General features: G+C 52.9%; 1 protein-coding gene across 1 annotated transcript in view; it reads left to right on the top strand.

The window, feature by feature from the left end:
• The window catches only part of drosha (drosha ribonuclease III), a 41929-nt gene extending 26788 nt beyond the window's left edge, over positions 1-15141 (top strand). The window contains exons 21-29 of the mRNA XM_078096966.1: positions 1848-1892; positions 3429-3586; positions 6635-6740; positions 7379-7520; positions 8258-8340; positions 9508-9611; positions 10764-10856; positions 11508-11554; positions 14732-15141. Of these exons, the coding sequence (XP_077953092.1) occupies positions 1848-1892; positions 3429-3586; positions 6635-6740; positions 7379-7520; positions 8258-8340; positions 9508-9611; positions 10764-10856; positions 11508-11554; positions 14732-14886 (933 nt within the window). The 3' untranslated portion in view covers positions 14887-15141. The remainder of the gene's footprint in view (positions 1-1847; positions 1893-3428; positions 3587-6634; positions 6741-7378; positions 7521-8257; positions 8341-9507; positions 9612-10763; positions 10857-11507; positions 11555-14731) is intronic.
• The last annotated feature ends 230 nt before the right edge of the window (positions 15142-15371 follow it).

The following is a 15371-nucleotide window of genomic DNA, read 5'->3' as shown; positions in this document are numbered from 1 at the left end:
CCCACACCTGCTTCAAAATAAAACCGGGCACTTTTATTGTGAAAAACATATCGGGGGGGGAAAAAGCTGTGAAGCAGTTATGCTATTAAGTCTGCTCTTACTGCAGCGAGGAGGACTATTACGCAACAACTACCAGGGACTTTTATTGAGAAGAATTCATAGGAAATGAAATGTTTAAAATGCGATCGTCGTATTCAGACCCAGCTGAGGTAACCAAGCCAACAGACCCTCTTCTGTCGTCTCCCACCCAGACCTCACACACCGATTACCCCTCCCGCCCCCGTCCCCAGTGCATTCCTAATGGCTGCATTCATCAGCCATTAGTGGGGGTGAAATAATAATGAAAAGTAATGCATGTGCACATTCGGCGGCCATTCACATTCACACGTTCCTGCCCACACCCCCCGGGAGGTGTGGAAGCGGCGCTCTTCACCTCCGCCATAAATCACATGTTGGACTCGGCCAAAGACTTTAGTCTCATATTTGGAAGATCACCTTCAGCATCTGCAGATGGAGGCCTCTTGTTTTGGACCGGCGCCTGCTTTCATGTCGGTATTGATCAGCGACGCCATCTCTTATCGACCCCTCCGCTGCTCTACCGAGTTTGATGGATTGATTGGCGGCCTGTTGCTGGAGACCAATTTGTCAAGGAGCGCTGGACCTTGTCAGAGAGGAGCGGCATTATGTCCCAATCACGGCTGGCCAACACTCCCCAGGGGTGATTGGGGGGGATAGAGAGCGTGTGGGCTGAAGGTGTGTATATATATATATATATATATTCACGGAGGAGATCACAGTAGTCTTTCATTTGGCTTTAAATTTCAACTGTCCACGTAAACATGTTTGCATATGTTTATTGTCCTTCTGTCTCTTCTGTTTGTAACACAAGAGCTCCATCATCCAAATGGGGGGAGGGGGGGGATTCCGTGGCTGCTGCACGCGACGATTTGTGCCCCCCAGTAATTATACCTTCCTGGTGTTGAGAGAATAGAGAAAGCAGAAATACTTGTTGTTGTTCTTTAAATCCCCACTCGATGGCGGCTTAATCATCGTCTGCTGAACAGCTGTAATTGAAACATTAGCTCTTCGGCTCTATATGCAGCATGTGGGAGGATTGTGTGTGCCGCCCCCCCCTCCCCCCCTCCCCGTGGACCACCTTTAATCACAAGCCCAAGCAACTTGTGTGTACTTACCTTCTCCTTCTCCCCCCCCCCCCCCCCCCCCCAAAGCTTCATCTGGTTGAACCTTTGAAACACCTGAGTGATGCGGTACTTCAGACGCCCTCGCCACGCCTCCGTCCCCGCTATGACTCACCCGCCGTAACACCGCCGCCCCCCCCAGGCGGCTGCTGATTGCCGTTGTGGCAACGACTCGGGTCACAGCTTTCTCTGCCCCCCCCACGGTCCATCCCGTGTGGTCACCGCAGGGCGGAGGAAAGAAAACATGTTGATCTCGCACATATTTCCATCCACATCCAAGGGAAAGGGGGGAGGGGGGGGGTCGGGGGTTTCCAGCACGCCTCACTCACTCACACACACACACTCACTCAAATTTTTTTATTAAGTTATATTGTTTATTTTTTTCTTTGTTGTATTTAAAGGATATTGTTTGGGGATTTTGTTTCAGTTTAATTTCAATATTTTCCTGCTTATTTTAGTTTTAATAGTCAGCAGCTGATGAAATACGAGCAAAGAAAAGTTGTCAAGAAATGTAACTCTGCAATATACATTGAGTGCTCTGTTATGTCTGTTTTTGACTGGTGGTGGTGTTTAAATTAGCATAGATGACCCTCACACTGAAGGGGAAACGCTATAATAACCCCCCCCCCCACCTCTCTGTCTCCACAGGGCCTACAGGAGGTCTGGCTCAACTTCCCACCACACCCGCTGCAGGTCGGTTCACAGATGTTTGATTCTCCTCCCGCTGGGGCTCGTGTGCGTGTGCGTGTGCGTGTGTGTGTGCGTGTGCGCGCTGTACACTCGTCACAGGGCCCCCGGTAGTCCTCCACTCGTCTTCGTCGTCTCGCTGCTCCTCCTTTTGGTCGAGGTCCTGATCCTCCTCATCTCTCCCCCGTTCTCTCTTTGACCCCCCCCAGAAACATTGAACATGTCAACAGTGTTTTGTTTGAAATTAGGATTTTCGAAGAAGAGATCAGAGATGCTGTAACATGATTACAGCCATGGGGGGGGGGGTTATTCTCTCCATCCACCCTCCCTCCCCCTCACCCCCAATGCCGGCGCCTCTGTGTGTTTTTTGCTGCTCAGAATAAACTCTCCGTTTCCTGGGGAGTTGCACAGCAGAGGCCCCCCCCAGCTGTGGGCTGTGGTCAGGGTGGACCCCCGGGGTCAGCCCTGTAACCGGAGGGGGGGGTGGCGCACCTCCACCCTGTGCTGTACGTGTAGTCATTAGCCGCGGCCTCATTACTGCACGCGGCGGGCGTCTGAGGTTCCTTCCTCTGGGTGCCCCCACCCCCCCCCCCCCAGCCACTGGGAGAGTAATGCCTGTTAAGTCGCGCCAGCCTCTCGCTAGCTTGATAGCATCCTGACCTTTCGGGCTGGAGATGATATAATCCGAGCCGCTTCACACGGGGGGATGAAAGGAAATGATTTCATTCTGAACCCTGTAATTGGCCGGAGCCCCCGCAGGAGCTCCGTCTACGACGTCGGGCCCAGGATTGTTCCTGAGAATCAGCAAGGTGTCAATCACCGCCGCCCCCCCCCCCCCCCCCCTTCTGCCCATGATGCTGAAGTCTAGGTCAATGAGCTCGGAATGAACGGCGATGGCAGCTCATCGCCTATCGTCATACCTCCAGCCTGCGTCTGGAGATGCAAGCTCGGGTTTATCGGGGGGGGGGGGAGAGAAGGGGGGCTGGGCCTCAGATGACCTCGTCTCTGGTTCGGCTCTCCGTCTGGACTGAGCTGAAAGAGAAGCTTTGAAGGCTTTTCAAAAAGTTTTTTTCTTTTTATATTTCCGTTACTGCTGTTGATTTTTTTACCCCCCCCTCCCCTCCGCTCGTTTGAAGCCCCCCCCCCCCCCCCCTCCCAAAGGACCTGGGGCCTGTGAGTGCTGGACTCATCAGAGGCCACTGGCGGTGATGCGTGACATCTGAGCGCCTTTCGTTAATTAACAGAGGGGAACGAGGCTGAAGCCAAACGTCTTCTTTAGGAACGATGACATCACCGCCAGCGCTCCAGTTCAAACCGGGTGTAAAGCGACGCGGGGGCCCGACCTGGGAGACCGCTCACTTCTCCATGAAAAGTCAGACAAAGCGCCTCGACGCCGGCGCTCTGCACTAAAAAACCCCCATGAACCGCCGCGTCTCGTGTTCCTGCGATCAGAGGACAGCGATCACAGCGAATCCGTATGCTAATGATGACATTTGCCGTCCCGGTCGGTGACTCGATGCTCGATTCGTTTCCCTCCTGCAGGTCCAGGAGCCTCAGACGGACCGGCAGCTGATCGAGACGTCCCCCGTCCTCCAGAAGCTGACCGGCTTCGAGGACTCCATCGGAATCCTGTTCACGCACGTGCGTCTGCTGGCCCGAGCCTTCACCTTGAGGACCGTGGGCTTCAACCACCTCACGCTGTGAGTCCGGCCGCGCGCCGATAACCCAGTTACAGCCAATTAAAATGCAAAGTGAGGCCCAGAGAGTCGGGCCTGATTTAATTTGCAGGGGGAGGGGGGCAGACTTTGTTTGTTTTGTCCCTTCAGAGGTGATGAGGTATGATGCATTATAATGTCTAATATGACCAGAGATGCTGCGAGTGTTCAATCACACGTTGTGCATTTCCAATTTGAAATGTGTTGCGGATACAGCACCCCCACCCCCCCCAACCCCCACCCCCCACATCATCATCATCTTATTTAGCCCCACGGCCTCATAGAAAAGGGGGGTTTGATGCTCCGGGAGCCTCCTTCACTCCAGCTTCTGGTTCCTGAATTCTCCCTTTGATTCGCTTTTTGTATCCGGCTTTAATTCAGACGACATCCGCTCCACATATAGAACACACACCTGTTTCTCCGGGGGGGGGGGGGGGGGGGGGGACTCTTTTAGTCAGAGGATGGTGTTCTACCCTAATGACAACCCCCCACCCCCATCGGAGGCGTTTCACACTGTGAAGCTCAACTCAACACAATCGTGAGTTTGACCGCTTTAATAAATTAGCCTCAGCAGAGCACCTGTGATCTTATTGGTCCGCCACAAGGACGTTCCTCTGTGTGTGTGTGTGTGTGTGTGTGTGTGTGTGTGTGTGTGTGTGTGTGTACACGAGTCTAATCCATCACTTACATGTCAAACCGCTTCGTGGTCAGTGAAGTCGATCGGAGGTCCAGAAGTCAGTCTCCCACTGAGCTTCACTTTCACGGCTTCCCGACTCGAGGTTGATCTTTTTATTCCGACCGGGCTTCGCGTCCACGCGCGTTTTTTACGCGCTGAGGTGACGATTCAACCCGGCGTTGTTCCGCTCCTCCGCGCGGCCCAAATAAAATAATGACTCAATTTTCATCAACGACCGCGTGGATTCGCTCGCTTGAAGGCCGAAGGCAGCGTGACCCGAATAGAGCGGAGGACAGAGTGACCTATGAGGGGCGAGCAGGGCGTTAACCCCACCTGATCCCCCCCCCCCCCAGCGCAGCGCTTCCTGTCTCCTCTCACAGGAAGAGCACAGTGGGAAAAAAAGAATCCGTCTCTGTGAAAACGTTGAAGCTAGTTCTTAGCTGCAACACGCATGTTCTCCCATGTGCTGTATGTTGTATGTTTTGCTCACAGCCTGCAGAGACTCATCTTGAGGTCAGGTCATCTGTCACTCTGAAGCCTTTTCCTCTTGGGGGGGGGGTCACTCGCTAAGAGAGCGCACAGAAGTACCACCTTGAAGTTCTATCGATCTCTCGATGCATGTACACATTTCATTGGATGAGCATGCACACACGGGGGGGGGGTAAAGACAAAGTGCTCCCCACCTCCTCGGGACTGTTAGAGGTATTTTAGATCAAAGTCAAAGGCAAATAAAGACCTCGGCTCCACACTTTACTCCAATTCCCTCCCCCCACCTCACCTGTGCTGTTTGACCCCTCCCTCTCTATCGCTTCTCTCCTTTCCTCTCTCGCTGTCGCTCCGAGCCCCGTCCCCCCCGTCCCCCTTTCTGCAGCGCCGTGGGTGAGGAGAAGTGATTAGCAGTGCTCCATCACTGAAACAGATTCTGGTGGCGTTCCTCCTCCGAGTCGCTCACAGGAGCCTCTTTGGTCATTTGTTCCTTCAGTCCGTCGCGCAAACGGCAGAAAATGCGCACGATGGTCTTTTAATGAACGAGTCAGCTGAAGACGTTCAGCCCGGATCTCTCTCCACCTCGTAAACGGCTCCAGAAACCGGACAATAAACTTTGACCTTTTACTCCTCTTTGATGTCGGCCTCCTCCTCTTCTACCTCTTCATCTTTCCCTCTCATCTTCTGGCTTTTTCCCTCCTGTGAGGAGCTCACATATATATATATATATATATATATATACAGTAATCCCTCGTTTATCGCGGGGGTTACGTTCCGAAAATGACCCGCGATAAGTGAAATCCGCGAAATAGAAAACTTTTTTTTTTTTTACAATTAGCAACTATTACATGTATACAAATACAGTGGCTCGCGTGTAGGCCGTTTCACTGCTCTTCAGACTGGGCCGCTGCATCCTGACTGCGCTCTGCAGTGTTCTCTTCTTCTGAAGCCCGCGGTGCAGGTGTGTTTGTTCGGGAGAAGAACATAGTGATAGGCAGCTGTTGTCGCTCTTTTTTCTTCTTTGCAGAAAGATCCTTGTACACCGACATGCCACCATCGATTACGTTGGAGAACTGTAATGAACGGCTCGGGAGTGAGTTTTTAGCGAATCAGAATGCAGAGCACAATGCACCAAAAAAAAAAAAAATGCAATATGAAAATCCGCGAAATAGCGAATCCGCGATAAGTGAACCGCGAAGTGGCGAGGGATCACTGTATATATATATATATATATATATATATATATATATATATATATATATATATATATATATATATATATATATATATATATATATATATATATATATATATATATATATATATATATATATATATATATATATAGTGTGTGTGTGTGCCTACATGGCACAGCACCAGCCCTCATCTGCAATGCTGATCTATAATTCTGTTTAATCACTCGCTCCTCTTTCTCCAGGAATTGTTAGAAGGCTGCAGGTTGCTCCGTAGCCCTCTGTGCACGCTCGCTGCTTTTATGGCAAAGGGTTTTTTTTCTCTGACAGGTACAACTCCTGCAGGTGTGCCACAGGGTTTTTAAAGTATTTCTTTTTTCCGCCCTTTTTTTTTATTTTTTCCATCTGAATCGCAATCAAAGCTCGTCTTTTTTTGTTTCTTCAGAAGGGCTCCTTCTTCGTCTTTGTAAGTGCAGCTGCTCCCAGAGGCCCCCCCCCCCGAAACGCATCACCGTTTCCCCCAAAAAACCCTGAGACTAAAAAGCCTGAAAAGCCAGTAGACTTGTGAGAGGGAGCGCGATGCTGTCGGATCGCTGCATGACGCCACATGAGGCCACACATCGTCGTCGTCGTCCCCCCCCCTCATATTCTGACCAACGTGTTCTCCCTCCCGTCCAGGGGCCACAACCAGAGGATGGAGTTCCTGGGAGACTCCATCATGCAGCTGGTGGCCACAGAGTACCTCTTCATCCACTTCCCCGACCACCACGAGGGACATCTAACAGTAAGAGTCACACACACACACACACACACTCCTTACAGGACGCCACAATGATCCCACTCTGAACACGCGAGTCCCCCCCCCCCCCCTCCTCCCACCTGGAGGGGTTTATCCGCCGCTCTCTGATGGAGGCCGTGACGTCACGCGGTTAAAAGCTTCGCTCCAGAGGCAGAGCGATTCTTACGCCCCGAGAGTCCAGATCGGGTCCGACTGAAATGGATTTCAAATCGGGGAGAAAAGTGCTCATTCAACTAGTGTGTGTGTGTGTGTGTGTGTGTGTGTGTGTGTGTGTGTGTGTGTGTGTGTGTGTGTGTGTGTGTGTGTGTGTGTGTGTGTGTGTGTGTGTGTGTGCGATTGCGTGTCTCCTGCTAAGGAGGCCACATCGCAGCGAGGCGGCTTCCCAGCGTCCTATTGGCTATATTTAACATGTTTGTGTTTTCCTTTTAAGACACGGGGATGCGCCTCGGTGTGGTCGTCCGCTGGGCTCCGAGTCGCGTTGCAATATTAAACGGAGCGGCGTGCAACCTCCCCGAAACATTTACCCAGCATTACCGTTCGCGTCCGCCATGAATTATTCCAGCTTTCTTTTCACTGTTGTTGTGTTTCTCAGTGTGCGTGTGTGTGTTTGTTTTGTTTGCCAGCTCCTCCGCAGCTCGCTGGTGAACAACCGCACGCAGGCCAAGGTGGCGGAGGAGCTGGGCATGCAGGAGTTCGCCATCACCAACGACAAGACCAAGCGGCCGGCGGCGCTGCGGACCAAGACGCTGGCCGACCTGCTGGAGTGTACGTTCGCTCTCTGGCGGAGAGAGAAAACCTTTGCGAGTCGAGGCCGCTTGAAGATGGCCGGCGTGAAGCACCCCTCATCGATCCCGCCGTTCCCTTTTGTGTCACATTTCACTCCCCTCCCTCTCGGAGTCGTGATGCGTGTGGTGCTCCACCGTCTGGAAATCGGAGACATGCGTGCTGAAAATAAAGGCTGAATCGTTCTTATTAATTTCCCCTCTAAGAAGCGGTGAATGAAATCCATGAAACAGCGAGTGCAGCACTCTGCTGCGCGCTGTAGTGAGACATGAACATTGCACACACGCTTCTAACTGCGAGCGTTGGCGTCTGAGTGGAAGGTAGGAAGTCCAAGCGGAGGTCCAATGAGGTTTTCTTATTTTAACACGGGAGCAAAGCCCACATCAGCAGCATCGTCATTGCTTTAAATCCAGAGCACTTGAACTATTGATTGTTGTATGTAAAGAGAATCTGAAAGGAAGCTTTATTATATGGATTTTTAAACACTCTTTTGTTTTCTGTTGTTCTGGCTTTAATAACGTCTACGTAACATCCTGATACGAATGCATGAAGTCCTCAGGTATAGAATAGGGGATAAATTATAGATTAATGTGTGCATGAGAGACGGAACAGAACAGATCCACAGAGCCATCTCTCACTTTTTCATTTACTTCAAGAAGAAGTGTTACGTAAAAGAAGAGGCCCTGTTAGTTTCTAATTGCCGTCTTTATGCCCCCCAGCTTTCATCGCCGCTCTCTACATTGATAAAGACCTGGAGTATGTGCACACCTTCATGAACGTCTGCTTCTTCCCCCGGCTCAAGGTGAGATCCCGTCGATAGTCGTCCACCACTTGCTCCTGATCAATGAGCCGCTCAGCCGAGCCCCTCCGAGAGAAACCCCCCAAAAGAAAGCCGGGGGATGATTGCGAGGGAGCTAATGGCCGGGCCCTAATGGCGCCGGCATCGACGCCGGCCCTGAAGTGCTGCTCGGCTGCTGAATGGCTCCCTCGCTGCGGCGGCTTTGATCGCTATTTTCGTGACCTCTAATGGGAGCGCGAGGGGCCCCTGCCGCCACCGCCGCCGCCGGGGGCCTCCTGCCGCGTTCCACGGCGTCGGACGAATCGAGTACGACTCCACTCGAGACTCCCGTGGCCAGATGCGAGCGAGGGAAGGAGGCCGTTTTGTTCTCGAGCACCACTGGATGGTCCAAACACAGACGAGCGGTTGCGCAGCAGCCTGCGACTAACCGCGAGTACCCGCCCCTGTGAAGCCCCGCCGCCGCGAGTACCCGCCCCCGTGAAGCCGCAGCGGCCTGATGTGCGGCGCTGATCGCTGTCTTGCTGAGCCTCGGCGGCTCTGCGTCGTGGTCGCCGCCACAGAGAGCCCCTCATTTCCACTCCCAAAGTTGTGAAACCGCCAGCGCGTCTCCTCGCGCCGCGGCACGCCGGGGGCGGCCCCGCAGGCCTGTAGCTGGCTAGCTCTTCTGAAAACGGCCCCCTTCCTCTGCTGTAGGTAGGATGGAGGAGTTGGGGGGGGTCGAGCTGGGAGGGAGGGGGGGGGGGGGGGGCAGTACAGCGAGAGTGGGAGAGCGCGAGCAGCAGAAGCACTCTTTGTAGAAAATTAATAGGAGCAGACAGTTCTGGATTCAGTCTGCGTCCCCGTTAATGGAAGAGCTCTTAGAGGTCCCCCCTGGATAAGAGGGCTGCACACCTGGGACCCCCCCAGACGCGCTTTATATCCGGCCCGGATTGGCTTTTGTCTTAAGTAGCCTGTGATTTGTGCTCACCGGGAGGACACAGATGGAACGCCAGTCAGGAAGAGAGCAAATAACTGAGTGCAGAGCGGAGGGGGGGAATGAAATAAAAGCATCAGCGGACCACAGAGAGAGGACGATTTATTTCCTTTTTTCCTTATGTCTCGGATTGTTTTGACCGAAGTTGGTGAAGGAAGTACTCTGATGATGTGTGTGTGTGTGTGTGTGTGTCACAGGAGTTCATCCTGAACCAGGACTGGAACGACCCAAAGTCTCAGCTGCAGCAGTGCTGCTTGACCCTGAGGACGGAGGGCAAAGAGCCGGACATCCCGCTGTACAAGTAAGCGCCTCAGACGTCTGTTACTCTTATCCAGGGACCATCGGTGAATCCATTAATCATCTAATAACCACCGTCATGCTCCCTGAAACCTGCCGTGTTACTTATGAGGAAATTGGCACAACTTTCCCTGCAGCCCCAACTTTAATCTTCTTTGTAACAGAAATCCTGATAAATATGGGGAGGATGTGCAGATTCACACGTGAACACCAACACGGTGAAGAGGCAGAGAAAGAAAAGCGCTGCTTCCCCCCCCCCGTGAGCGTGACCCGGTCCCCTGCGGGTGGAGACGGGTCCAGTCGGGCGTCGCGCCGGCCCGCCGGAGGCCGTTTCTCTCCGCTGTGAATAGTTGTGTAGTTGTGTAAAGGTCTGGCTTGTTGTGATACAGGAACAAGCCCACAGAGACCCTCTTACTTGACAAAAGGTCAAGGACCAAGTGTCATTTGACAGAATGCTTTTGAGTGAAGCGTCGCCATGGAAACTGACACCCTGCCCCCCCCCCCGACTCCACATTCTCTCACACACACACGCCTGAACCCGTCTACGAGTGGGACAAGTAGGGACGAATGGGGGGTAAAGGTTCTCCTCCCCTAACGTCCCAGCAGCCCACAGATGCACATTCACTCCTTCGTTTGTAAGGGGGGGGGGGGTCGCGGGGGGGCAGGGGGGGCTGAATTATGGATAAAGTGCCATAAGTGACCGCATTGCATTAAAAATGGATCGCTCTCCTGAAATAAGTAAATTGTGTGTGAATAATTTAGGCGGCTCACAGCCGGGGTGTGAGGTGTTTGTACGGATGTTAACATTCCCGGCGTCGTACTCGCGTCCCTCCAGGAGTGTGACGGACGGCAGCTTGATTCTCTTAAACGAGGGGGGAGGTTCGGGATGGGGGGGGGGGGGTGGGGGGTCTTTGGCTTTCTCATTGTTCATCCTTCCTCGGAGGACCTGAGGCTCACTCAACGACTTCTGTCAATCTTTGGTCCCGTCTCCCGTCCCAAAGTGTCCCTTTAACCCAACGGAGACGTCCCCTCTCAAAGCGCACCGCGGATCCAAAGCCTCGTTTCCCCTCCGATTAATTCTCCCCCCCCCACCCCCCCTCGCCCCCCCCCGGGCCTCTGCTATTGCCTCTCATCATCTCCGTGTTTGAATCCGCAGGACCCTGCAGACCGTGGGGCCCTCGCACGCCCGCACCTACACCGTGGCCGTGTACTTCAAAGGCGAACGCATCGGCTGCGGCAAAGGCCCCAGGTAAGCTCCGCCTCCCCGGAACCACGCTACGCCGCCGCCGCCGCCGCCGTGCAGAAAGAAAGCCGCTGGCTGATCGCTCCAGCCTTAAGGACGGAGTGTTCACGAGGGCAGTGATGTGTGTGTGTGTGTGTGTGTTTTGGGCTACACACCTTTTGTAAAGAACGTGAAGCCTTTTTCAGGGTTGGGGGGGTCGACGGTAAAGCTGCAGCTGAGCCTGCACACACACACACACACACACACACACACACACACACACACACACACTCTCCTCACATGGAAATCCGCCCCCCTCCCCTACGCGAAAGCACTCGCTCACTCCGAGCTGGCGATACCTTTGTCCCCTCTACAGGATCTCTGACAGCTTATTGTTTTTTGTATTTACACGACTTAAGACGTAGAACGAGCGGGACGTCTCGGCGCCGCCGGCAGGTTTTTCCTTCTCTGGATGCGCTCGCTGTTACCTGAGATTGTTCAGAAAAAGGCCCTTTCAAGACAAATATAAAGCACCTCCGATAATCCTCGCCGCATCGGGCCTTTCTGTACTTCTTTTTGACGGAAAATAAATTCCAAACAGTGACATTGTGAATATGTTAAAGACCTTCTTCTTCTTCTCTCTCTTTCTCTGTCTCCTTTTAAATATTTCTAATCTAGCATCCAACAGGCGGAAATGGGAGCTGCGATGGATGCGCTCGAAAAATGTGAGTTTGGCAACATTAGCCCCCCCCTCCTCCCCCCTCCTCCCCCCCCCGTGCACCCACTCTCACTTCAAGCCTCTCGCTCTGCCTCGGTGTTGGATATTAGCCTTGGCTGTGCGGCGTGTGCAGGATGGCCCGAGCAGCCGGTTGGCTGCGACGTACAGGACATTAGGCTCTTTTGAAGTGCTCGCCCGGAGCAGCGGCCCCCCGCCAGAGAAGGAGAGGACCGGCGGGCGGGTGGTGGGGGGGGGCGGGCTGAGCCTCCTCCACCGCGTCCATCTTCTCCAGGGAGCGCAGGAAGTTTTGTGGCGAGTCGAGCAAAGTTTCTTTTTCTTTTTTTTTTCTCAGATGTGAAAGAGTGCGGCGGAGGTGACACGCGCCCTCCCCCCTCTCCCCCCCCTCTCCCCCTTTTTGTGCGCTGCTTCACTCCTTGGCTGTTTTCCATCTCTCCATCAGCCTCCACTTAGTGTTTCAGGCCTTTCACGTGTTCTGCTGCGTCCCACATTAACGAGGACGTTGATCATTCGCTCTTTTCTCAGCTGATCAGCTGCAGGCGGCTCGGTGGAACAGGTCAAAGGTCACCGGGGGCGAGCTTTGATTGCGCTCATAGACGAGCCCCCCCCCCTCTCCCCCCCGGCCTCTTGTGATTCATGTTGTTTGTGTGCATTTATCATGTGGTGGTTTTATTTAAGAGGGGGGGGGGGTAGTCCAGTCTCTCTCTGTTAATTCCTCCCATTTTCCCTCCCGTCACCATGGTGGATCGATGCTCATTGCTAGTAAATACCCCCCCCCCCCCCCCCCTCACCCCCCCATGTGTCAGTTAATGTAAAAATCCCCCCCCCTTTGTGTCACCAGTCGATTGGATGAAAGAATTTTCAGGCTCATTATTTATTTATTTATAAATCTGTTGCTCGTCATTTGTGTCTCTATTGCCGACCGACTTCCTGTAGAGATAAATACACAGTCAGCAGTGTGTGTGTGTGTGTGTGTGTGTGTGTGTGTGTGTGTGTGTGTGTGTGTGTGTGTGTGTGTGTGTGTGTGTGTGTGTGTGTGTGTGTGTGTGTGTGTGTGTGTGTGTGTGTGTGTGTGTGTGTGTGTGTGTGTGCGTGCGTGCGTGCGCGTGTGTGTGTGTGTGTCTGTTGCTTCACACTAATCAAGGACATCAGCGCCGGTGTCATGTAACTCGTCATCGATCGTCTTGTTGGGCCTCACTGCAGCGTCGCTGCTCTCGTACAACAGCCCGACCTCGTGTTGCTCCCCCGGATCGAGAAAAGAACCAATGCCCCCCCTCACCAAACACCCCCCCCCCCCCCCTTCCACTGCCAGCAATGTGTCCGGATTCATTCCCATGTCTTATTTAAGGCCTCCTCGAGTATCCGGAGCACTTCGAGCTCCTCCAGCCGCCTCCTCGGGGCTCCTTGGAGGGGGGGGGTTCACTTTACATTATTAGATGTGCCGGGCTTTGACGGTCACCTGTCTGCGCTGGACGGGGCAGGATTAAATGTTAACCGAGGTCCACACTGGGGGGGAGAGAGATGAGTGCAAACCAGTTGAGGGGGGGGGGCAGAAGTCTCTCAGCCCCCGAGGCTCTGTGCACCTCGCACCTTTAAGTCTGAGGCGGCATCAAAAATACATGGAGACGTCTTAACTGCCGTGCGCCCCCTCCCCCCACTCCCCCTCCCAAACACACTTCTTCTTCTCTGCTTGTGGACACGTGTCCCTTCACGGCCTCGGGGCATCCGTGTGTCCCGGCGCGTCTTCTCCCCGGTTGGTTGAGGAGCCTCCAGTACTCTGCAGCCTCTCTGACGCCCGTTAAACAATGTAAATGTTCACAGCGCTTTTCTGCTCGTTCAGTCGCCTCCTGCAGGAAAAAACGCCGCCGATTTCCATATTTCAGCTGCAAACTGTCATTTCTCCTCCAAGGCTCAGCAACTGTTCCCCGAACACCCAACGCATGTTGAAAGATGTGTGTGTGTGTGTGTGTTTGGGCGTACTTCAAATGTCCTTTATGACGGGATATATTGCCGTTATCTCGCGCTGCTCCTCTGCGTTGCCATGACAACGCAATTAGCGTTGCAGGAAGGAGAAAGCATCCTCCTCTTCTCCACCTGATGTGAATCTCAGCGTTTTGTTTTCAGAATTTCAGAATTTCAGAACGACCTAGGACGCGGCGGCCCGCCTCAGAGCGCCGTTGCCCAAATAACACCCCGCCCACCGGCGGACCGCGGATGTGAAGAAGTACCTCACAGCGTCTCTCGGAACTCGGGTGGCATTTAGGAATCGCGTGTTTTGTCCGACGGAGAATTTGAAGAAGACGAATATTTGGCTCCGACCCCGAAGGCGGCGAATTACCAGCTAATTAAATTCTCCCGTTTATCAGAGGATGAAAGCATGGAGGGGGGGGGGGGGTAGCTGCTGCTGCTGCTTGGTGAAGTTCTACGTCCACACTGAAGAAAGCAGGTTTTTCATTCACGTTCCTCCAGTTCCCTATAAGGGGTTGTGGGTAATGAACTACTTTTGGCCGCTTACATTCAGTTCCGACTGCGACCACCAGGGTTGTGGACGCTCGGTCCAAAAATGGAAGTCTGTTTTTTTTTGTTTGTTTTTTGCCTCAAAAAGTTCTTAGTGTGGTTTCATACTTTGGCTCCTCTTCGTCATTCGGCCTCTGCTGGTTCCTCTTGGTCTGGTTCTCCGTCGAGTCCTCGCGGACACCCTCTGTGTGTTGGCCCGGGCGGACTTCAGCGCCTGCAGCCAAGCTGGCATTTAGCTGAGAGCCCACATGGAGGCTTCAGAACTTCTCCTCAGCTTCCACTCCGGCACCTGCAACCACCAACAAGTAGTCGCATTTGTCCGCTTCAAACGCGCTCTGGCCGTCCGACGTTTCCTGTTTGGAGCTTTCAAGGCGCCGCGAGACAATTTAAAAATAACTTTATTGATCATCGGGGGTTGTGATACGCTGACGACCCCCTCGGCTCCGTCTTCTTTGGAGATGTCGCCTCTTGTAGTTCTGTTTTCATTACATCATCACGGTTAATTAAGTAACAACGTCGGGGCCGATTTAATCATCGGAGCTCAGTGACGACGTGGAAACAGTTTGAGCTGGAGACTGACCCTGTGCCCCCCCCCCCCCCCCCCCTCCTCCCTCTATCTCTTCTTCTTGGTGGACTTTCTCTCGCCCAGATAACTTCCCACAGATGGCTCATCAGAAGCGCTTCATCGAGCGGAAGTACAGGCAGGAGCTGAAGGAGATGAGGCGCGAGCGCGAGCGGCAGGAGAAGGAGACGGACGAGCCGAAGGAGGAGGACGAGGACGAGGAGGAGGAGGACAGGAAGTGACGCCGAGGACCTTCTCGGGGGGCGGGGGGCGCAGGTGATGGTTTAGCACTGGTTGATGAAGGTCCACCTGAGCCCAGAGTCAAGGTTAAATGTGAGGGGGGGGTTGTGTTGTTTAGTAGTGTAATCTTTAAATATCGAGTTGTCTTTTAAATCCAAAAACGCAGCAAAGAAGGAACGGAAACAAGTTTTTAGATAAAGTATGAAATGTTAAGTAAACCATCAAAGCTAATGTTGTAAATAAAGTTTCAGAAATCCCTTTTGTTTTTCTTGCGTTTATTATAATCGGCTCTGCTAAGAGGCCTAATCTGGAAAAAAAGGCTTTAGTCAATTATATTCAATCACTACAATATCACCATCTGTCTCACATCTGCCACTCATCCTCTAATAATCAAAATGTGATGTTTTTTTCTTTTTTTTTAAACCTCTCCCCAAATCCGATTGGCTGCCTGACAGATCTTAATTATAGATTGTTTAATTAACAATTT

Source organism: Gasterosteus aculeatus, chromosome 21 (assembly GCF_964276395.1).
Source record: "Gasterosteus aculeatus chromosome 21, fGasAcu3.hap1.1, whole genome shotgun sequence".
Lineage (NCBI taxonomy): Eukaryota > Metazoa > Chordata > Actinopteri > Perciformes > Gasterosteidae > Gasterosteus > Gasterosteus aculeatus.
The sequence above is the reverse complement of the archived record's forward strand: the minus strand, read 5'-3'. Positions and strand labels throughout refer to the sequence as shown.